This window comes from Thunnus albacares, chromosome 6, assembly GCF_914725855.1.
Source record: "Thunnus albacares chromosome 6, fThuAlb1.1, whole genome shotgun sequence".
NCBI lineage: Eukaryota > Metazoa > Chordata > Actinopteri > Scombriformes > Scombridae > Thunnus > Thunnus albacares.
Window position 1 is genome coordinate 28,807,080 of NC_058111.1, and position 24,417 is coordinate 28,831,496.

The 24,417-nt window shown below is 40.7% G+C and overlaps 2 protein-coding genes across 3 annotated transcripts in view; both read left to right on the forward strand.

The window, feature by feature from the left end:
• Nucleotides 1-773: 773 nt before the first annotated feature.
• Nucleotides 774-1,887, forward strand: LOC122984129 (lysophosphatidic acid receptor 4-like). Its single transcript, XM_044354454.1, has one exon. It carries the CDS (start codon nucleotides 911-913, stop codon nucleotides 1,790-1,792), a length of 882 nt encoding a protein of 293 aa, XP_044210389.1. The 5' UTR covers nucleotides 774-910; the 3' UTR covers nucleotides 1,793-1,887.
• A 10,305-nt stretch (nucleotides 1,888-12,192) lies between these two features.
• LOC122983827 (calsyntenin-2-like) overlaps nucleotides 12,193-24,417 on the forward strand; it is a 242,844-nt gene continuing 230,619 nt past the window's right edge. For both annotated transcript variants that reach the window (XM_044353950.1, XM_044353952.1), the window contains exon 1: nucleotides 12,193-12,598. In XM_044353950.1, the coding sequence (XP_044209885.1) occupies nucleotides 12,535-12,598 (64 nt within the window). In that variant the 5' untranslated portion in view covers nucleotides 12,193-12,534. The remainder of the gene's footprint in view (nucleotides 12,599-24,417) is intronic.

The following is a 24,417-nucleotide window of genomic DNA, read 5'->3' on the forward strand; positions in this document are numbered from 1 at the left end:
ATAGATAAATATCTCAGTGGTTTTATAACACAAGGTTTTGTTTTTGTAATTGAAACTTTTTTGATGGTGTGCAACCTTTTTCTACTTTCTGATAACCTATTTCTCGATATTGTTTGTGTGGATCAGTGAGTTCAGGCTGTAACACCACAATATGCAGATAAAGCAGTTAATTGGGTCATTTACATTTCCTGAAGACACTGTGGTGTACAACAGGTATGTCCAACATAAACACACAAATACATTAGTCATACAACAGTGTGCACACGTAGCTAAATGCCATATGAAAGATGTCAATGGCAACATAATCATAGTCATTTTTTCCTCCCTTCTCAGCCAGTAATTAGTGTACATTGACAGTGCTTAATTAGCCTGATTGCCAGGTCAGGTGGAATTTCAGTAGCTGATATTTCCCAGTACAGCACAGATGGTGTGTCACTATACTTGCACTACACTTCACAGAAATGAGACCTCTTGAATAGCATGAATCTATGTAACCCTGTGATAGACCATGCACCTCGCTTTTTGCCTTTTGTTCTCCACATTCTCCCGCCCTCTTGACTGACAAATCACTGTGAGGAGCTGTGAATGTATGAAACTATAAAAGACATGTCAAAACATGCATTGGTTTTTAGACTATGGATCATAAGAGTAATATAATATGCCCACAGAAAACAACTCTTTTCCATGACTTCATACCAACTTTTTATCTGGTTTACACGAATACCACATTTTTGCAACTCTTCCTGGGCTGTTTCCTGTTTCAACGTTCTCTGTCACTTCATCTTGTAGACACAACCTTTAGACACAATTTTCTTCATACATCTGATTCAGATGAAGGCGGGGTGACTGTCATTTCTATCGCAGTTACATTCGGTCGCCATCACTTCTGCATTTCACACAGAAGCAAAACATGCCCAACAATACCGTGCACGACAATGCAACAGACCTGGAAATGAACAGAGCTTATGCTGTGGTGTTTGGATCTGTTATGGTGCTGGGTTTGCCTCTCAATGCTGTGTCACTGTGGATTCTGCTTCACCGCCACAGCCTCAAATCCCCCAGTGCCATCTTCATGGTCAACCTGGCGATCTCGGACCTGCTGCTGGTCATCTCCTTGCCCATGAGGGTCTACTTTTACGCCACAGGAAGCTGGCCTCTGGGCATTATGGCATGCATCTGGATCACAATGCTCTTTCTCAACAACATCCGCTCGAGCTCCATTTTCATCACCTTCATCAGCTTGGATCGGCTGCTGGCTGTGGTTTATCCTCTGAGGTCACGCCATCTGCGAACTCCTTCCAACGCCTGGAAATCTGTTGCATTTGTTTGGCTGTTTGTGCTTGTGGTGAACATACCTGAGGGCTTTAACTTTACAAGAAGCATGATAAACGAATCTACCTGTTTTGAATTTCGTGAACCGAAGCTGCTTCAATCAAATCTGTCTTACATTCAGCCTGTGCTAGTGGTCACCCTGCTGGCAGTCAACCTTGTGTCCACTGTTTTGGTGTCCTGCACTCTACACAGACGTCTCAATGACTCTGCAAAGGTCAACAACAAGGTGAATGTCATGCTGATTTTTGCCATGAACTTGATGATGTTCACTGTGTTTTTCTTGCCTGTGTCTTTGGTTGTTTTTTTTCAAAGTAGGAAACATTTTTTCACGCTGCTGATGTGTCTCGCTAGTGTGAACTGTTGTTTGGATCCACTGTTGTATTACTTCTCTCTTGATGGTTTCTGGAAGAGAAAAGAGGATGCCGACACCTCTGGACAGGCGCCATTAAATACTCTTTAAACTGAATGTATATCTCTTTTTTTTGTTGTTGTATAAAGGATATGTGAAAGAAAAACTTTACAAGATGGAAATCAGAAAATTCTATATTTTATAAATAAAACTTTCATATTCATATTATAACTGTCTGTTTTTATTCTTTATAGAGTTTAGAGTACAACCAAATTCACTATAAAATGTATTTTTTGATTTCATGGATGATCTTAAACGGTGAACCTGTCATGTTTTGACCAGATTTAGGTTGCCAACACACTGAAACTGAAAGTCTTTCAGTGGTTGTTCTTTCCCCTCCATGTGCAACTCAGTTCTGATGTCTTTTAGACCTGTGTGAGCACTTAAAGCTGTGTATGTGAAGCCAGGTTATTTTCAGTTCCCATCTGAGCTGGAGAAATCAGAACAAAACTGGTCCCACAGTCATCATGGCACCCTTTAATAAATGAGTAAAAATTAAACTGCTATTACTCACACTACTTTCTCACGTAGATACTATGTGTTGCATTTATACACTGTAAAACATTTTAAGATGGATTCATTCAGTTGCTGCCTTGGCAATGTGAGTTAACTGAGCTTAACTTGAATAATTAGCTCTAAATTAGCTCATGGGTTGTGAAAATGTAAAACTAACAATTAAATGGTAAATGGCTGCATTTATGTAGTTTGTTTATGTAACATGCTTTACAATTTGCCTCTCATTCACACACACCAGTTGCAGCAAGCTACCATGCAGTATTGGACCAACCATCAGGAGAGCTTTGTGGTTCTGTGTCTTGCTCAAGGACACTTTGCTGGGGATCAAACAGCTGACCCTGTGATTAGTGGATGAGCTGCTCTGTCTCCTGAGCCACAGTCACACCTAGGTTCACTGAACTTGCAGAAACAAGTTCAATAAACTTAAGATATCAAGTCAACTTAAATATTTTAAATTGTGCATTGTCCATGTTTAGCTGCCAGTAGTGTTCATCACCTGCATAACCTGCATATTCACATGAAGCTTTTGATAAAATATTAGTTAACTCTTCTATATTCTCATATATTATTTTACAGTGCAATAAAGTGATTTCAAAAACATTTGATGCATGCAGCAATTTGGAATTAAGGATGGAGGCAAAATTAGGGTATTCTAAATATTATTTGGTATTTGTGAAACACTGAATAGAATTTTCTTATTCTTTGTGCTGTTTTGATGCCTCATATATTAGTAGGTGGCATCAAAAAATGCTTACGATAAACTTTCAGTTTAGGGATAAGAAATAATCCCCCTTCATCCTTGTTAGCTCTTCTTTTGATTGCTTTTAACATTGTTTGGCACTGTTTCGTGTGTCTTTGATTGTAAATCCTGTGATGCAGCTGAGGCTGTTGTGCTTTTTGTCTCAGTCTCAGTTCGGGAGCCAGCAGCACTCAAGTCCTATAAGCTTTGCCAAATAGAGGGGCATCTGTATGTGCCTGTAGCAAATTGATCCAAAAAGGATCTAGATTTGAAACAGTCCAGATGTAATGTCAGGAAGTAGACACTGAGGATTTGTTGTTGACAATTAGGACACTCTACATCAGATAAGCCCAACACTTGACAATCAATGCATGCTCTCATATTGGCATATATAACCCTGCCTTCAACAACCCTTTCACCCATTTTTGTGTCTTATATCTTAACTAGGCCACTGATGAAACAAAGCAAAACCACAGCAACCACATGGACATGGTGTTCATCCTCGGCAACTGTTTCCATGCTGAAGCTCACGTTTTACCCAAAGTATGAGCTGCCTAATTATAGTCTGAGTTTCAACTTTCACATACGCGGGCTCTCTGTAGTGACTACGTGACAAATTGAAAGATGTTATGCGTACATATTAAATGCTGTGCTTTCCATATACAAACAGGTCATACATAGGGGCTGCTGCAGGCCAGGTCTTGCTTTATCATGACCCTTCATAAATTGGAGACCTGCACGGAGGCAGTTTCCTCCCTCCTGCTGCTCCACATATATGTTTAATGTGACCTTTACCTGAGACCTCACCATACACACACACACACACACACACACACACACACACACACCAGGGGAAGTAGAATGCCAAGAGGCTAAGCAGAAAAACACCTAATTCTTCATACAGCCTCGGCCTCTGTGCTGATTTTTTGCCACAATACACCATCACTATTTGTTCAGTCCTTACTCTGCTGAGGCCATTAAGTCAAATTAAACATACCTGCTATTTCCTCCGTATATATATATATATATATATATATATATATATATATATATATATATATATATGCCTTTATTCAGCATGGAAAACTGGAGCTCAGGAATGTGAGATTGTTTTTGTGCACAGTTGAAATTGGCTTGATATTTATGGTCAGTGGAAAATGTTTGAGGTTTAGAACAAAACACTACAGCCTTCTGTGTGCCCTGTGTGAAGGCGTGAACTGTTTGTTCAGATTTTATTTTCGTGTCTCTGAATTAGTGAGACATAAGAGTGCGTAGAGTGTGTGTGTGTGTGTGTGTGTGTGTGTGTGTGGTGTGTGGTGTGTGTGTGTGTTTGTATTATGAATGTGTTTATCAAGGTCAAGCTCATGTTTGTTCAGAGCTCTCTGTCTGTAAGTGACTGATATCCCAGATCTGGAGGAACGGGAAGGTCTGACTGTGGTATGAATGTGTCTGCTAAGGCTGGTCACGGTCAGCTGACCCTCTACCCCCAAGGTAAAAGAAGGAAATTATTTTCTCTTCTTCTTCTTCTCTCTCTCTCTCTCTCTCTCTCTCTCTCTCTCTCTCTCTCTCTCTGTCTGTTTCCTTTGCACAAGCACACACAAACATTAACATTCACCTATAAGTGCACTGCAGAAAAAAACAACCCCCCCCCCGACAGGTCTGCAAGCATCGCTGCCAAGACCCACAAACAAGCCTGTTGTTCTGCAGCCAAGTCTGCCTTGGACCAGAGGAGGACTGCTATTCAAAGACAGCAGCAGCTTTGGTGACTGTAGAGAGTCAGGCAGAACAGAAAGCCAAAAACAGAGCAGAGAGAAAAAGAGAAAAGAGGGACAGACGAAAACAAATATCGAGCTGCTGAATGGACAGATGATAGAGGATACACCAAAGAGCAGAGAAACAGCAATCCTCTAGCATCTGAAGCAGTCAGAGAACCCAGAGATCATTTGAACAGACAGAAATGTGCAGGAGGTGGCTCGGTTCAACATCAGAGCAAACAAATGCAATATTTTTTTCATATGACATGACAGTGCAGTAAAAATTCATATTGAAACAACCTCTAGAGAGGGTTGAATCAGAAACGCTGGGGTGGAGTTTTGTTTGAAAATGTTTCGCCATTCCTTCCTTTCACCTTTCAGATGAACAATTTCAATCAAAATAAGGATTCTAAACTTTCTCTAGACAGTGTACCACCTGCATGATTGCTATGAGACATTTATAGACATATTAAAAGACACTTTAAATCAGACATTGTTACTGATTTGGTAAAGCTTAGGTAAATATGGATCAACTATTGTTAAGATTGAGTTTAAGATTAGGAAAATTGCTAGTTTGCCACAGGACACAGACTCTGGTCTTCTGGATGAAAGTCAGACATGCTACATTACATGCCCATCCACCAGCCCTGGTGGATTTTTTCCTCTTGCTCCAGGAAGCCATTTCATCACAATGAACACATCAAACTGTGTATTACATTTGGTCAATGTTACTGTATCATTGTGTGGAAATGCATGATGTGCAGTGAAATTATTTTAAAAGTCTACACTGCATTACCTCAGAACATTTATATAACTTTGACAAAAAGGAATGCAGACTTTATTTTATACTGCAGTGGATTACACAGCACAAACAGGTTTAAAGATCCAGCTAAAACATTTTCCAATTGTACAGAAGTCGAGTGGAAGCCTGGGAGACGAGAAAAAAATACTGTGCACTCAAATATCACACCTGCATGGTTAGCTAAATGGTAAGCTGTGATGTAAAGTATACAGTGGGCCGTTTGTGGTAAATGGGCGACAACATGTAAAACCACTGGTATGGTCCTATACGCTTCAAGAAAGAGAGGCACAGAGAATTAGGTTAAGCAAAGCGAGAATAAAAAGGAAAACAAAATGACACAGACATTTTTAAATGTGAACTTTCATTGTCTGACTGAAGAGGAAGTAATATTTACTTTTATAGTTTTCAGGAAGGATATTGAGAGAAATGTGAGACTTTGAACAGATAACATCTCCTTGGCCAGTTCCTGCCAGTGAGACAAGGCAAAACGGGGCCAGAAGGCATTCTTACAGCTTCAGACCTCTGCATGATGTAGGCGGCATCAAAGCTGTGCGACCGACACTTCCTCAGAAAGAGCCAGGGGGAAACACCAGTGGGATGATGGTCTATCTCTTTGCCTTTCTCTACCTCCTCTCATCCCTCCCTCCCCCTGCCTTTCCCGTTCCTCCCCTCCTCCTCCAACCCGAGCCAGCTGTCAGTGGGAGTATGCAGAGGCACTGCACTCTGTCACACACACTAACTGGAGAGCAAGGGCGGAGACAAGTGGATAGAGAGATCTAAATGTGGTGACAGTAGAGTGATTAGGCCACGTACAGAGTTTAGGAGAAGACAGAAGCATCAGGAGAAAAAAAGGGAGGGGTGTACAAGGAGATATAGGATGAAAGACGGGACAAATAGAAACATGGAATATGAGGGTTAGGAGCTGTCTCATGTCCAAGAGGGGAGTATACTTAAACTTTAGTTTAACTCTCCTATTGTGTTCAAAAAGGGGTTTACACCCTTAGTGTTACTTTGATATTTTATGTACCTTAGACCACTTTTAATTTACAATGTACAAATTGTTTTTAGTTTAAAATAGGCACAATTTATCTATTTTATCGTTTTTGATGAACAGAACAGGCAAATAAGACCATGAGATGATCTGATAAACAAAATAATTCCCAAAATAACTTATTTATATTTTTATACATTAAAATGAACAATTATTGTTACATCTGTTGTATTATGGGTCAAATTGACCACAGATACAGATAAACCAACATTTTATTTCAGTCAATTACACAACAAGTGTCATCTCTGGCATAGTGTGAGCACGGGCATGCGCGCGTGTGTGTGTATGCGCGTGCATGCGTGTGCGTGCCTGTGTGCGCGCGTGCATGTGTATGCTTGTGCATGCATGTGTGCACCCTGTGCAAGATATGTGGTGAGATGTGAGAACTAATGCACAAGAAAGCACCAGTCTGTATACTGCTATACAGCTGTGTGTGTGTTTGTGTGTGTGTGTGTGTGTGTGTGTGTGTGTGTGTGTGTGTGTGTGTGTGTGTGTGTGTGTGTGTGTGTGTGTCTGTCTGTCTGTGTGTCTTTCGGGGACAAATTTCAGACTAAAGACCAGTTAATTGGGGACGGCTTGTCCAGTTGGGGACAAAAGCCAGGAAATGAATGTAAATCTGTATAATGTCCCCAAAGGTGACCTAAGTTAACGTGTGTGTGTGTGTGTGTGTGTGTGTGTGTGTGTGTGCTGCACCAGATGTGTGGTGAGATGTGAGAAATAAAGCGCAAGAAAGCTGCAACCTTTATACTGTTATACAGCTATGGGGAGGGAGATGTACATGTGCGTGTGTGTGTGTGTGTGGGGGGAGGGGGGGTGCACTGAAAAAAAAAAGATTATGTAATATTATGTAGAGGATGTAATGAAGTCTTGTTTTGATCAGAAAAAAATTGTTTTTCTTTAAAAAAAAGTGTGTTTTACACATCTAAACTTGAAAATTGGTCGAATTTGACCTGAACACATATACACACATACACATATCTAAATATACATTCCTTGCAAGTTAATTTTCAAACATTCAAATCGACCCTGGTATTAAAAAATGCACCTATGAAGCATTCACTTCTCTGTGTTATACCCCAAATAACAGAACAATGGACCATTGGTTTCAGCAATGAAGAGGATGGGTTTTCTATTCTCTCCATGTGTTCAGTAAATGATCAAATTAAGATGCATGAGTGTGCTTCTCTATCTGTCACACTTGCTGTGCACAGAGGGATCTCCACCCAGACCTACTTCGCCGGAGAAAAAAACCCCAACTGTGTGTATGTGTGTGTATGTGTGTGTGTGCCAGTGTGTTCAACAGCATTCTTGGGTGTGTATTCTCAGTCTGTGTGTATGAGTAAAGGATATTGACTTTAAATTACCCTCTATGTATTCCATGTCACTGCACCTCAACTGTATACTACAGTGTGAGCAACATAAGCATAGTATTGTGTATGTTGAGCATAGTGAATGGGCTGTATGGACAACCTCACTAGCCTGACTATTCATAACAACCAATTCTGGTTGTCATTTCTATAGTATTATGGGATCATTGATACCGCTGTGTTAACTGTAACTCATAAATCTCCGCAAAGTGCCTGAAATGTAACGTACATTATAGGTTATTGCTGACTGTAAGTCTACTTAGTGACAAAAGCTTCTATGTTCCACCATATGAAATGTCACCCAGGTGCACTGAGGGCGACTCATTAGCACCGCAGTGCTCTGCAGCACTGTAACATAAATGGATGTGGAATGAGCCCAGGGCAGCCTGTGCTCAAAGAACAAAAATCTATACAAAATCATCACATCTACTTCATTACAGTGCTGTGAACTTATGATCACACTTTCTTCACAGAGTTGTTAGTTTCAGTTGTTAGTTTTGCAAGTCACTATGATTGCTGATGCTGTTGTTATGAGCACACAATGCACCGTGTGACATTTTTAGGTTGTCAATAATTTGGACAACCTTAGAGCGTCCTTGTGCCTATAAGCACCAAAAAGAGCTGACTGCTCTGCAGGCAGCGCTGCTTTAAAAAAAGATCTTATTTAAATCCTTGTTGATGCTGCAGTTGTTCTGGGAGGGACATACTCTGACAACTCGCACAACATTTCATGTATTTATTGCACTGTAATCATCAAATTTAAACAAATATCATCATCTTCTTATTGTTTCCATCATCATTTAGCAACCTACACAGCAAATGGCTGCCTGTAATATATGTCACTAATATCTCCCAAGAGTGAAATTCTTACAGCAGACAAATAGAATTGCACATTAAACTACTCAGCCAGGTTAGATTGCCTAATACACACACTATGAGAGAAGGTTTTTTTTTTGTTTTTTCCTCTGGACTCTGAGCAGACAGACGGACACAGTGTGATATCACATTAGTATTATAGCTTGCAATTCCGTATTCCCAGGGTGGTGGATATGGTAGCCTAGTGGGCATAATGTGTGTCAATAATGAAAAAGCATCGAAAAACCTAGACAGCAGAAACTGAATTCTAACAAAATTGGCCCTTTGCAGCAGGTTGTAATTTTGGAAATAGCCTTGATGAAAAAATGAAAGTATTTTGCTGGATGCAGCTCAGTCACTGATATAGAAAGTCATATTAAACTCAGAAAATAAGCTGCCCCACTGAGGCCCCAGGTGATTTGCCTTGCTAGATTAAGATTAGTTATTTCTTGCACAGCCTTTTCTGTGTTACCATATTTGTTTCCGCTGATTAATGGCTATAATTTGGAGAAGATCTGTGGTTGTGCTGTGAATCCTTGAGGAATATATTAGCCTGTACTGTATGTTCTTAAGTGCTCTTAAGCTATAGAGAAGCAACATTTGATACTATTGTACAAGATATTTTAAGGCACCTATATTCTCATTGCTTTTAATCAAGTTTTTTATAACATGTACCCCCCATCCTTTAAAAAATGACCTGTTCATGAGTTTAACAGCACAGGGAAACCCCTATTTATTTATTTATATATTTATATATTTATTTTCGGGATGAAATTTGATGCCTTACTCTGCTTTCTCATTAAGAAAAATGGTTCACTACTCTTTTTTCTATTTATAAAATCTATACACCGTCAGGGTACAGAGATGATTTTATGGTGACCTGGCATTCATAAAAAATATTAAAAGATTAAATAAAGTATTAATAAATGATTTATAGCAGCTCTAAAGCATACAGTAAATAACACACACACAGTGAGAAAGAAAGAATGTGTGAGCTTTCACACAAATTTTGGAAACAATAATATCATTTCTTGCGGGTATAGTGCTGTTTCCTCACTGGGAGGTCAGCTGGGAGGTCATTATGTTATAAAGATGCTGCACCACAGACTTTCTTGGTTACTTGGTCTTGGTTGTTGGTAATTAGATTATACACAAATGTGACAAATGTGCACCACTAATGTGCAAAATCAACAGGGTCCTGCATTATTACATAATGTTGTGGCCATGTCCTTATTATTATTATTATTAACATCATTGCTGGTGGTGTCATAGTAGTTTTTTTAATAAAAACAACTGATATGCACTAAATAAATTTAGTCTCTCTGTGCTACAATATAAACTAGGGTAACACAGTTATTTCCCATATTGTCCAGTGGAAGGTTGTTTCTTCATGCAAAATTGATTCCTGGTTTAAAATCCAATTAAGAGGTTTTATCAATCACACTAAAAATCACTGGATTAAAATTTCACCCAGTTTGGATCAATATTGCAGCCATACAACACTGGCTTAACTTCACCCAGTAGCAATGTTATATTGATCCAGTCACACAACAAGCTTTAGCTAAAAACAGTCACAAATGTATTGTTTCTTGTACACAATGATCTGCATATGACATTAAAAATATAAACAAATTATTAGCAATTAATAACAAACCGTGACATGTCAGTTAAAAAAAGATTAGAGTAGTTTATAACAAGCTTTAAATTAAATAAACAACCCAACAGAAAAACACTACAAATAGGTCAAAACAACCCCTTGACTTGAGTGGCTTTCTGGGTAACATTAACCCAGTCGGTGCTATATTTACACAAACTGTGTAAAATCTCCTCTGTTTACATAATCTAAAGACATCAGGAGGGTTAAAAAATATTATAGTGGAATTTATATACTCCTCATGTTGCCGAGGTCCCCTTGAGGTTCCAGCACCTTTAGTTTGAGAGCCAGATGGTTCTCTGTTGCCTTTTTGTACACCAGCCAAGGAATGCTTTTTTGTTGGCTATACACCACTTAGGTCATTTCACCGTGAAAAGGAATTTAATTTCATCACTGGATGGTGTGGATTCAAATCTGTGTATTGTCATCTGTTTGTATTAGTTTCTTCCCCTTTAGATAACGCTGGCAATATTTTCTCTGCCTCCCAGAATAATCCTTAACCAGCAGAGATAGTCCAAGAGAAAAGTTCCTTTGAGATAGGCTACTCAGGAAAATTGAAAAAGTTATTATTAATCCTACTGCCCGGCTCCAACCAAAAGGAAAAAAAAAAAAACAACAAATACACACACACACACTCACACGCATGCCAACACTCGCCCACACACACACTTTCACAGACAAACTGAAAGAATGAAATGAGGATTTTTTTTTATGAAACACAGGAAACAATAAAGCTCTCTCTAGTAAAATGAGCCATGTAGCTTAGAGATATTTTAATTTAATTGCATATTTCTGAAAGCAATGAAGAAGATTTGAAATATAAGTAGTAAATGCTTCCTTCATGATAAGATAAATATAAGGCTAAATGCCTCAGCATTCCAGTTATATTAAAGTCTGTCTATCTTTGCCTCTTTTCCTCAGAAAGGCTGAGTCAAAGTGTTTAGGCTTAAAGCAAGTGATATCCTTTAGTCCAGAAATATCACTGCTGGTGAGCAGTAACAAGAAATTCAGAAATGTTGTCTTAAGGGGGAACAGAGGAAAAAAAGGTGAGTTTAAAAGAAAAAAAAAAACAGGACTTCTGCACAGAGAAGTCTTGGCCTACATCAGGCTGATAATATTCTATTTCTGCTGTAGCATGCACGACGAATTAAAACAGTTTCATAATGGTATTTTAGGGAGATTAATTACATCCTCAGGCTATTCCTGACGAAAAATACAGTAGCCTATTTCAAACACGTGTCTGTGGTTACTGATTGTGAGCCTGCAGTGACTGTATGTATTATTATAGCATTACTACATTGCACTTAGTATTATTTGGTGAGTTTATAAATGTATGGTAATGGCATTTTTTTTTTTTTTTTAAAGACGCTATGTTTAATTTATTGCAAATGCATGACATCAGGCATTTAATATCCCGATATTTTCTTTGGGGGACTTGTTTATGGAGTCGTTTTAAACAAGGTGGTCAATGGCCCAAACCGTGATTTTCAAACTATTTTTCATTATGGATCCCACCTCAGCGTGGCAGACTCACGGCGAAGTGGAGTGGGTTGGGATGCTCCAAAGATACAGTAGGAGATGGGAGGAGGAGAGAGAGGAGGGCGGAGGATGAGAGAGAGACAGAGAGAGATAGAGAGAGAGAGAGAAAAGCGCCTGAATCCATCTCTCTCCTCCCTGTGACGTCGGACGGTGTGGTCCCGGGGTGCGCTGCTCTCTGGTCCCGTCTCAGCAGAAACCACTTTAGTTGCTGCCTCGACCGTTCACTCAACCTGCGGTGCGACGCGCACGGTGCGGTGCGGTGCGTTGCGGTGCGGTGGTGTGCGGATACCCGGTGCCCTTCTTCTACTCCACGCTGCCTGCCTTGTCCCACATATCAGTGAACTGTTTCCACACTGCTTGAAGAGAGAGGAGAAAACTGAGGCGTTGAATAAGAGGGAGAGGGCGGACAGAAGGAGAGAGAGAAAAAGAGAAAAAAACAGAGAAAGAAAGAGGAGAGAAGAGGAAAGAGGTCGCCGCGGTCCCTCTAATTTCCCGGTCTGAATCTCCACCGAGAAGATGCTGAGACTAGCCGGCGTGTTGGCTGTAGTGGCTCTGGGGTTGAGCGCCGCTCACACCAAAGGTACGGTAGGTGAAGGGCAACTTGCTCCGTGAGGTGCGCATCTGCGAGTGCGCTACTGCTTTATTATAGGTGTCTGTGGCCGGAGAGGCTGTGTGTGGATGCAGGGAAATGTCCATCTGATACAGATAACGGACTGCTGGCGCTGATTACTGTCTGTGTTTCATGTTCTTTCCTCGAGAAGATAATTGTTATTTTCATATAGTGTTCTTCTGTGGACTTGTGGAAACTGGGCACTTAATAGTTACTGTATAACTGTACAGTCCTTAATGGTACTTGAGGGTATTTGTTTTATATTCTATGTCATTAAGTACACTATAGAGACAGTGTGTCGTTGGTGAGCTTACCCTGACCTTATTATAGCCTATTTTTGTATTAATCTCATGAAGGATCACTATAATATTCTTTAGGGACTTGCAGTTATGTTGTGGTGTAGTATCCTCTTCATATTTTGTTGCAACATTACCAGTATTTTTTGTAAGGGGCTGGATGGTTGGATGTAGGACATATTTGAAACATACTGTTATGTTTTGAGATGTTTTATGAGACTTGGTTCTTTCCAAGGGCATAGGTTTGGTTTTAACTTTGGTAGGGACATTTTTTTGTCAGATGGCCAAAATAATCGTGTATGTGTACTTGCTCTCTATCACTCTTTTCTCTTTCATAGGCACATGTGCGCACACACATGCACACATAAAGAGCCCGACTCTGCAAAATGTTTACTTTACTGAATATGCATTTGTTGACTTGTCTGAAACCAGACTTGTATCATGATTTCATCTCTAATTTTTTACATTTTATTTTATTGAAAGACTACTTAACTATAAATCTGAGACCAAAATGAATATTTTAAAATAACAGATCAAAGACTGTCGCAATAAATGTTAGAATAAAATAAATGTGTAGAAAGCTGTGGGTAATGTGCTGCTCTGTAACTCGCTGCTGGAAGGTTTTCAAACCTCACCGGAGATTCTGTCCTTTCAGTTTGTGGATGTGGGCGACATAACTCAAGAGTTTAATGACAGAGTCACCGTGATGCTCAAACCTGCCTTTAAATCATCTTAAAAACTTCTATTTGTATTATTTTTCATTCAGCTCCTGAACCTAAGGCTAGATCTTTCACTGTGACATCAGAGCTCACCTGAGAGGCTGCAGCCCACCTGTCTGTGTGTGTCTCAGTGCTGCTCAGGCTGCTGCTGACAGGATTTTCATGAAGTCAGACAAATCATTTAGCTCATAAATAATGTTCATGTCTTAATGACACATATGCAATAATAACTCTGATCTTGATCCACTCATGGAAAAGGGGAGAGATGGCATTACATAGTAAATATTTCTCCCACTAATTTCAAAGATGAATGTTTGGATTAATTACAGAACATTCTTATTAACTGAGCTCAACTGTTAATGACACTTTGGTTCATCTTTTAAAAAAAATGTCTTAATTTGCTTTTGGGAGGAATTTTCACCAACAGTAATAAAGTTGTTTAATTAAACAAAATGTCTGAGCAACATTTACAAATCAGCTAACAACACCCAATGCCTGAAATTAAATTTAATATCAAATGATCTTAGTTTTGTCCAGTGAAGTCGTTTTCTGTGACGTTTAGAACGTTATAAATACTAACGCTGCAGATTCTCCACCTCGCCGACTCCACTACTGCTGCTGCTGCTAGTCAACAATGTGTACAGCTTGAAGTTGTGGGTTGCTAGATCATCAGGTCAAGTATCCCCCCATATCCTGCTCTTTCACTCTTTATCATAAAACGCCACGTTTTTGTAGAAAACACACAAACCTGACAGCACTGCAGAGATCTTACCATTAACCAAAATAGGGAGAATCCAGCAACACCTTGATATTAGTAGGGACGTCTCTCTACCATCTATAACCAAACATACGCCCACGGTTCTTTCTATCCAGCTCTGTCTTGTACTTCTGGGACTTCCAATGCCTTCCAGCACATTTGAAACTGAAAATGGCCAAAACATGATTAAAACATTAGTGTTATCAGTGCACATGGGTCCTATAATTTGCTTCTTGTGGACTTAAGAAAACACCCACGTTAAACAGAATTTACACAACTCACTTCAGGGACAGGGAAGTCCAAATTTGAAAGCATGATCAAATAACTCTGAAAGCTATCCTTGATCCTATCCTGTCCTAATATCCTTCAGAAATAAATCTGCAACTGCTGCAACCACAAACTTTGATCAAACCTTCTGAAATCATGTGCATTATGTAAATGAAGCATTGGTGGAATTTATCAACAGGCTAATTTAATACACAGCCGCAATTTGCTCATTAAAATTTCAAAACACGTGACAAATAATCCCCAAAGCCTAAAATATACAATAATGACATTCAGATGTCATAAATGTGTGCCATGCTGTTGGCAGTTTTGCTTCACCGCTAAGCTAATTTTAGGTCTACCAATATCCCCATTGCAGCGGGACTGCTCAATTCTCCAGTGAGCACGCCATGTGCCGTGGGTAAGCGGGTAAATGCGGCAACAGGTTCGTGCTAATCAACTCCCCGTAGACCAAGGCTGGCTTTTACACAGCAAAATAACAAGGTGACACCTGTCAGTTTCGTCTGGCAGCCGGGAGACACCATAAGTGTGATAAGCTGTTCATCCTCCATGCCTCCTGACACAGGGAAGAGCCTCCCTGCTGGTCGGCTGGCTGCAGCTGCAATCTTTGTTCCGTGTGGAAGGAAAACATATGCTTACAGACCTGCTGCAGACCGTGACCTGACCTAGAGGTCAGGCTTTTGCCTCATATGCACTTTCATTTTAATAGGATTTACTTGCAAGTAATGGGGTGACTATCATGTGCTCTTTCTCTGAGGATCTGTGTGCTTTCGTGTCCATGCAGGGAATGTGATGTTACCTGTTTGGGTATATTGTGCATTATCCTTAATAGTTTATACGTATAATATAGCAAGGAATAACAGGATAATTGCATTGTCACAACTTTATTTTTTGTATCTGGTGCTCGGCTGTGGAGTAAACAAATTACTGCCAAGTCAGGGGGGGGTGGAAAAACCAAGCACACCATGGTTCTAATTGAATCCCCAGGGCCACTGTACAGTGCAGTTAAATCCAGGAGAAAATAAAAGTCTACTGTCTTCAGGATCAGTCTGCTTACTATCTGTTGCTACACTGTCCCTCGCCGTTTTCCCCTGTTTCCTGTCACAGTTGGCAGAAAGCAGAACTCATGAAAGGCAACAAATCCAAATCGTTTCCTACTTCTTACCCCTGAATCCGTTTCTCTGTTTCAGTTTTCCGAAATGACAACTGAAATAGTGCGTCCATGTCAAGTGTGGCGAAGGATCCGCCTCCTTAGCGCCAATATGCAAAGCTGTTTTCAAGATAACTTTGAAGCACTGCTACTCCTGTCATTTTCTGTTTAGCCATCGTTTCATTCCAGGAGAGCGTGGACGTGCAACTTCCTTTAATCACCGTCACCCTTGAGTCATTCATTCAGACTCAGCGTGCATGTGCGTGTGTCTAAATGTGTGTGTATCTACTTAGTATGTGTTTCAGAGTTGTCAGTAATCAGTGCTTGAAGCGCTAACATCCCCTGCTGTGAGTGTATGTGTGTGTGCCTGTGTGTGTATGCATATGTGTAGGTGTGTGTGCGTGGGCTTGCATGCGTGGTAGAGTGATAGAGTGCAGCCAACATGTTGACAGCCGCCAAGTATGCAAAAATGGGCGAGGAGGTGATGTCGTTTACAAAGGAATTATTGCATTCACAGATACATGCTGTGGCTCAAACGATTTCCCCAGGACCGACCGTGTCGCTGCTCGACAGGGAGAATCTTCTGGCAGCGAAGCAGAAAGAGCTATAGAGTTTTTGCCAGTGCTGCCCGGAGCCCCGCTTCTGTGTAATTCCAAGCAATATGAACTCTGAATTTAGATAGCTCATTACCAGCACTGTGTATTTTAATTCAGCTACCCACTGTGTGACTCTTTGTTGGTGGAACCTTTTTGCTGCTTTATTATATCCAGATAAACACACTGTGCATTTTTCCTGTCAGTAAACATGCAAACAGTTAGAATGTAATATTCCGCTCCAGGAAGAGGCATCTCAGTAACAAACTTTAGGCCGTGGCTGGTCTGATGTGTGCTGGTGAAGTTGCAGGATTAATTGACACAGGTCTTATAATTTATGGTTTTCCATATAGGGCTTCTGTATGTGTGTCTGCGTGTGTAAGCTGGTACTTTTGTGTGTGTGTGTGTGTGTGTGTGTGTGTGTGTGTGGTGTGTGTGTGTGTGTGTGTTCGAGGGATAAAGAATGCCAAGAGGATAGTCGTTTGTAGATCCCTTTAGCAAATAAAAAAGGTGGGTGACAAAAAACAAGAGGCAGATTTATGTCCCCCCCTTTGGAGAGAGGAAGTGCATTATGGGAGTACTCTATAAATTCTCCAACGAGGCATGTGACACAGGATGCGGGACAAATCCTGCCTGGCCCGCCGCGGCCAGGGGAGGCAGGGCTCAGAGACATGGAGGAACATCACAGATTTTTTACAAACTCTGCTTTGTCTTACGGTTTCAAAGCTCCGCTGATCTCGGTACGGCCTTGCGCCATTTGAGGAGTGGGAGGGCTTAGCGGCTGCAGCGATGGAAGAGCACCAAACCACTGATCCCAGCGCGGTTCTACAGCCATCAGAGACATAAGATACAGGGCATGAGAGAGTCAGGGTGGATAAGTCTTGGAACAAGCAGGAGAAGGAGGGTTCCTGTGATCCTGTCATTACTGTTATGAGTTCAGAATGAAGCTCTGCTGCAAGCCTTTAGTGCGTGTGTCTTTTTAGTGAGCAAATATAGTTATTATTGCAAATGAGAAATCAAGCCTTTTCTTTCCACCTCAATGTAAACTCTGTGATCAATTTAAAGTAGTGATGAGTGGGTGTTTGTTTTCTTCTTTCAAACATGCGCAGAAAGGCTGAACTGAAAGGAAGTTTTGTCCCTGAAAGCTATTATCAGATCGTAGTGTAGTGTGCTTATCGAAGATATTCCACTGTGGCCTAAACACTTACATCTTCCTCCACCTTTACTCTATATACAGTATCTGACTCCTTTTCCTCTACCTCCTGCATTTCTGTCTCTTCCAACTCTATTGTCTTTTTAGGTGAGAAAAGAGAGAGAGGGTTTTAGGAGTGTGTGCGAGCATGTGGTTCAGTAGCTGACTGAACTGGATGCACCGCACAGTGAGTGGGTGTCTCATCTTTCTCTTCCTTTTTTTTTCCTTTTGGTTACTTTGAGTGGTCATGGCTGACCGTACTTGGCAGCAGATATTCAGACAGCCAAGGCCCATTGATTTGCCCTACAATTGTGAAGGAGAAAGAGAGAGAGAGAAAGAGAGGAAGAGAGAGATTATTTAATCAGAGACAAGGCCGGAGTTGCTTTTGCAGAATTGAGTTAAGATCTCCTGTGTCTTTTTGAGGTGCATTTGGAGAGAGCAAAGGAAAGGGGATGAAAGGGGATGGAGAGGGAAGGGGAAAAAAGGAAAAGCAAAAGAAAAGGAAAGGAAAGAAAAAGGGGGGAAAAAAATACAGTTTAGCTGAAAGGATAAAGGAGATGATTCATAGTTCCGTCTTGACCTTGAAAACAGAAGTAGAGAAAACAATCTCATCGCTGGGTTTTACAGCTGTTGCTGGAGTTTTTGATCCTATCATGTGATCTTCATGTTCAAATTTCCATTTTTTTTACCTGCGCTTAAAAAACTTTTTGTCCATGCTGGCTTAAAAATGGTAAAAAGAGATGTTTTAGTGTAGTTTAACAAGCCTTTTGCTGAACAATGACCTAAAACATAGTTACAACAGTAGCACTGGAGGAATAAATGAATAAAGTCAGTGAACTGTAATATTTTTTGACAGCAATACCTATTTAATGATAGGTAACGTTAGCTAACATTCGCCACCATGAGGCACAGGTCACACCAGAACAAGTAATGCTGGAATGGCAAAGCTTTTTATTTGAAGCAATGAATGTATTACAATATGGCCAAAAGTATGTGGACACCATTGAAACTTTATGTGATTGTTGAAAATGTCATTCCAAATCTGTGGGCATTAATTTGCAGCAATAACAGGCTCCACTCTTCTGGTTTGAGGGTTTCCACAAGAGTTTGGAACCTGGCTGCAGAGATTTGTTAGCCACAAGAGCATTACTGTGGTCGGCCACTGATAAGACCTGGCTCACATTGCAAGTCATCCCAAAGGTGTTTGAGGGGGGAGTTGGTTGAGGTCAGTGTTTGTGCAACACCAGACTCAGAAAACCATTTCTTTACAGATCATATGTTTTTAACCTATATGATTGTTGTATTGTCTTGGAGAGTCCTGTGTTTGAGTATATCATTAAAAGAAAAAATAACTGAACTGAACTGATGGTAAAACCCAACCACCAACCAACCTTCATTTCCACAGTTGCACAGTTGGAAATTCAAACTTGAGTTGATTTAGGCTCAATATTGTGTCAGTTTACTCAATACTGTAATCTTTAGCTACTGCTCACCATTAGTGACACACATGACACATACAGAATTTTAATTTCTGGAATTGGACTAGGGTGGGGCAATCATTTCTATTTTCATATTGATCAATCGTGGTTACTCAAGATCGCCAATAAGTGGTCCGATCAATAGGGGGTGGTGGTATTAGGAGGGGTTGGTGGGAGTTACGTCACAGCACATGTCTGCGTCTGTGCTTGGTATAACAATATCACAGCATCAGGTTCCATTTAACATTATTATCTTATCTTTAATATCACAATCCATATCCATAACCTTAATTACTCTTATGGAGTGCAGAGCAAAGTTTTGGTGAGTAGGCATAGAGAGAATGGAGATGCGGGGTGTCAGATCCATGGAAAAGAGACGGCAAACTGGTTTTAATTAAGGATTTATAATTCACTCGTCACTCGTGCTCATTAACGGGGCTCAGCGGGCGGACACGCCGCTCCACCAGAAACATCTCTAAATGCACAGTAGGGCACCAGCGCAGATTCTAGAGATTATTTTCCTAACATTTTAATTCTGATAGTAAGTTAAAATCACCTTAATAGGTAAAAAGAGCAGAATACAACAAAACCTTAACAGCTAGATTGTGAATTTACTTGGGATTTCTAGAAAATTTCGCATGTATCCAAAACTGTGTGTGTGTGTCTGCATTTCTGCAGTGCCACACTTAGTCACCACTTCTTCAGGATAATCAAGTTTGTTTGACGTTCTAAGTGTTTTTCCAGACTCTTACCATGCTCCCTTGCTGATTGGCTCTCATGGCCTACAGTACATGAAATAGACACCACTTATACACACACACCCCCAAGAGCTCATCAGGATTTTCAAAGGAGTCCTTCTGCCACCATTTGAGTCCTCCTCTCATCTATTTGCTCCTATTTTTCTCCAATCACTTACCTCCAGTTCAATCTCACCAGTGGACTCTCTTCTATTTTTCAGTGCCGGGTGATGACATTTACTGTATGTGAGACGCGCGCACACATACACGCACCCACACTGATGAGTAGAAAAGGGTTACACAGACAAATTGTGCCTGACCTGTCCCTCTCCAGCAGCTGGGTCTGGCTGACCTCAGAGGAAATGATCAGAGGGAGAATATAGAAAGAATTAGAGGACGAGAGAGAGGAGAGAGGGTCAGAGAGAAAGTTGCAGATCTTTGTCTCTGTGACTCATAAATCTTTGTACTTGACAAGGGGAGCACTCTGAGATGAGTGCAGACTTTTATAATGGACATGCAGACAGAGCAAGAGAGGCAGAGTAGCTCATGGACTGTTCCCTGCTCTCATGCTTTCAACATAAGAATTTCTTTTTTGTGACAATATTTTTCATTTCAGTTTTTTAAATGAAAATAATCACCTATCCATCCATCCATCTCCTACTTATTCTGTGCAGGTTTTCAAGGGCCTATCTAAGGACACCTTGGGTGAGAGGTGGGGAAAAGTGTTAGTATTCATAATGCTCTAAAACTGATATTTAATCAGTTTACAAATATCACTTCTGATTTAATTAACATCATATAATGTCAATATATCTGTCAATATCTTTGGGTTTCGGACTGTTGGTGGACAAAATAAGCAATCTGAAGACTTCATCATAACCCTGGAATATTTTTAGGGACATTTTTCACTATTTTCTGACATTTTAGTTGCAGCCCTATTGTAAATATGAACAATTCTGATGCTTGCTCAAAACACTACAGCCAGGAGTCAGTATGAAGCGACTGCAGTAACACTGCTAAGTACAGCTACACATTCAGGTCAGCCCTTCACAAGCATTAGTTGCCTGTTTCAGCACTGCGACCAACACACATTCTCTCCATCTTCATTGTCAGTCTACACACACAACCCCATTGGAAAGCGTTACCACCATTTATTTGCTAATGGTTTGCAAGGTTGATGATTATCCACAGGTACTCAGCTGCCCGTACACACATATTAATCAAGCGGTAATTGTTATTTTCTTCATTAGTCTACGTTCCCTCAAAGCCCAACACAAACACAAACGCACAAGCGCGCACACTTGAGCACACAAAACAAGTGGCCCCTATGTGATTTTGCCTTGATGATTGTGTTAAGCGCTCATCACTTGCGTGTCTGTTCTCCTATCTGTACTCAATTTCAATTAATCCATCCATTTCCCCATGAAGGCAACAGTTGTCATCCCATATGCTAGCCACTTACAGGCTGAACAGGAGCTGGCAGAGCTTATACATATACACCCAAACATTCCTGTATGCACACAACAACAAAAAACAGACACACATGCTGTTGCTTTCCTCTGGCCACGTTACTGTATATAAAAACATAACCAGCGTAAACATTTTCCACTCTACTTGTAGATCCACAGACTCACAGTGTCTGGCAGTTAAAACTCCATCAGCAGGAGGTCCACAGATACGTCAATGCTGATAAAAGACATGCTATTTAGTGCTGGTTGTTGTGAGTTACATTACCAGTGTCAGTGCCCCTGGCGGTAGTCCAGCCTGCCAACAGATGCTGCAAAGTCTGTCACCCTTCTGCAGTGGTTATGATGGGTTGTGATTGGAGATGAGGTCTGCCTGGCTTATGTCTGCTGTACCTATGTTATCTCTGTTCTACTATTATTAAACCTAAATCTAAAGCAAAGAGAACTGGGTGCCAAATATTTACTTGTGCTCAATATACTGTATTGTCATGCTTTGTGTGTATTTAATATGTGTTGATGCATCCTAGATTGCTATACATGTTTTGAAAGCTGCATCACTGCTGTTGTTTTGATGGCGCAGAGTGTTGTTTTTATGCTCCTTTAGAAATATTTTACGCTCGTAGAAAATTGCAAGACAACAGACGAGTTATACACTGGCAGATATGAGGCAAATGCCTGGCGCTGTCCTTGGTCTTGAAATGAGCCAATGACACTCAGCAAGAAACTGCAGCAATGGAGCTATCCATTGTGCTGAAAACAGACACACTGGAAGATATTGTCTTTACATTAGCTCGTGCTTCAGTGTGAGTGGGCATTTACATAAAGCAAGATTATTGGAGGGGTGGAGATGATGTGAGGACACACCAGGGACCTGACAGGCTGTCACAGCTATGATAAGGCTGAGCAGTGATTGATGAGTGACAGATGGACGGGTGAAAATGGTCAGGGAACGTGCAGCATCTCAATGATAAAAAGAGAGAGTGCTGTATTAACATTTAGCCCTTAGACAGTGAGACATGATGGTAATGTGAGACTAGATGATGGGATTCTCACTAATTTAAAGTCCCTGAAACCTGTTTTTACAGTCAACTTCTTATTATGAGAGATGAGGTCCTACGTGAACATACAATTGTCTGCCTAAGTTGGAACAGTTGTGGTAATTTTATATGAGCAATGTCTGTCTTTGATAATTTTGTCCATGCTCTTCTCATGGGTGGGTGGGAAAAAAAGGTCATGCATTTCCATGCACCAATCAGGATTTAGTTAGCTCTTTGTTTCTGTTACCAGGCCACTGTCAATCAAATCTGATCAAACCACATTCAAACAGTCCTGATGAAGCAAATAAGGTTTTGACGGTTAAACTCTACAGATTTTTTTTCATACTTTGCTGCATATTTAGTCATGAATATTTATTGTTATAGAGAAAAACGGAAATGTACTCTGTGTTTATGACTACTAGTGCCGCTATGGAACAATGCTATTACTGGTGGGTCCCTGTTTTGTTTGTATTGTGCATGTACATGAGCAACGCACTGCAGATTCTGGCCGCAGGTTTCATGTTATTCACTATTATTTTTGCAAAAGAAACACAATAATGTGCCAACAAATACAGAAGAATACAGAAGAAGACTGCAAAGCTAGGAAACATGGATGTAAACAATACCCAATTTAAAACATTTTTTAAAAAATTGGTTTTGAAATGTTTTATGAGGAAAGAAATGCATTCAACACATTTTGATAGGCCTCAAGGATACACACAATGCATTTTAGTGAGAAACACTACATGTAAACATAATTTTGTTTGTTTACAAAAAAACTCCATGAGGTACCTTTAAGTTTTAAAACCAGGTTTTCAGGGGCTTCGAATACTAAACTTGAAGCACTGATTGTGAATATAAAACTACAGATGTGTGTGTGTGTGTTCCATGACTCTCTCTAGCATCAAGGCCACAGAGCCAAGAACCATAAAAACAGTCTGAAGTGTATTGAGTTGTGGCCAACCGTTCTCACATACCAGCTGCTCAGCCATATTTTCAACTTGCTATAGAAATCTAGGCACAATGGTCCATGAATTCTGCGGCTTTGTGATGAGTTTGTGAGGAAGTGTGTGTACTGTGTGTGCATTTGTTATGACTTATGAAAGGGGGTGGCTCAAAACTTGAAATGTGTCCATGTAATATAGTGTCCTTCATTCCAAGACATATGTAGCAAGGTTTGCTCACTCATACACTAAAATGCAGCGACACACACACACACACACACACACACACACACACACACACAGGTGGAGTGTTTAAAATGAACAGGTGGGACCAGCTTTGTGTAGAAGGCCTGTCACGGATGCAGCAATTTTATCCTTCTGCTGTAACTGGGCCACTGACACACACACACAGACACACACACACACACACACTGAGCTCCTCCTCTCCCCTCTGTAAAGGTGCACCCCAGTTCCCTGTGGCTGTAGCGCAAGCTCAGTAATTGCATGTGTGTGTGCATCTATGTGTGTGTATGTTTACCTGCGTCTAGGTCAAATCGCGAGGGACGTGAACTCTCTGCTGGGTTGTTTCATTTTTTTAACGGGACGCTCAGGGCCTCATTTGTCCATGTATGTTTTGGGAGAACTCGCCAAGGTGCTCCCATCTCCCTCCTCAGGAAGACAGACGAAAAAGAGAGAGAGAGCACACTGAGAGCACCTGTCAGCTAATACAAGCCCAACATATATCACAATAGCAAAAAAAAAAAAAAAATCACAATTTGATTGTTTTTCAAACCCACATGCCCTCACATGTTTATTGTGATTTAGCCCAGCTGTCACACTGTAGCCGCTGATTTAGCTCATATTTGTGTCCTTTATCTCTTCATCCTGTGCTCCGGTCTTGCAGCAGACAGCAGCATGGCTGTAGCGGCGCGCCCCCCCCCCCTCCTGTGTTGCCAGGGAGGAGGATCTGGGTCAATGTGTACCTGCTCCTCCCACCTCTTTGCATCCTCTCACTCCCCTTGTTCATCCTCTGTTCTATCTCCCTCCATCTTAACCTCATCCGTGTCTTTTCCTTGTCTGTCTTTGTCTAATCTTGGAGCCAATAATATCACAAATCCAATCTCTACTCCTTTTA

Excerpts from the sequence above, each read along its gene's own strand:
- LOC122984129 (XM_044354454.1), top strand. The coding sequence starts at position 911 with ATGCCCAACAATACCGTGCACGACAATGCAACAGACCTGGAAATGAAC.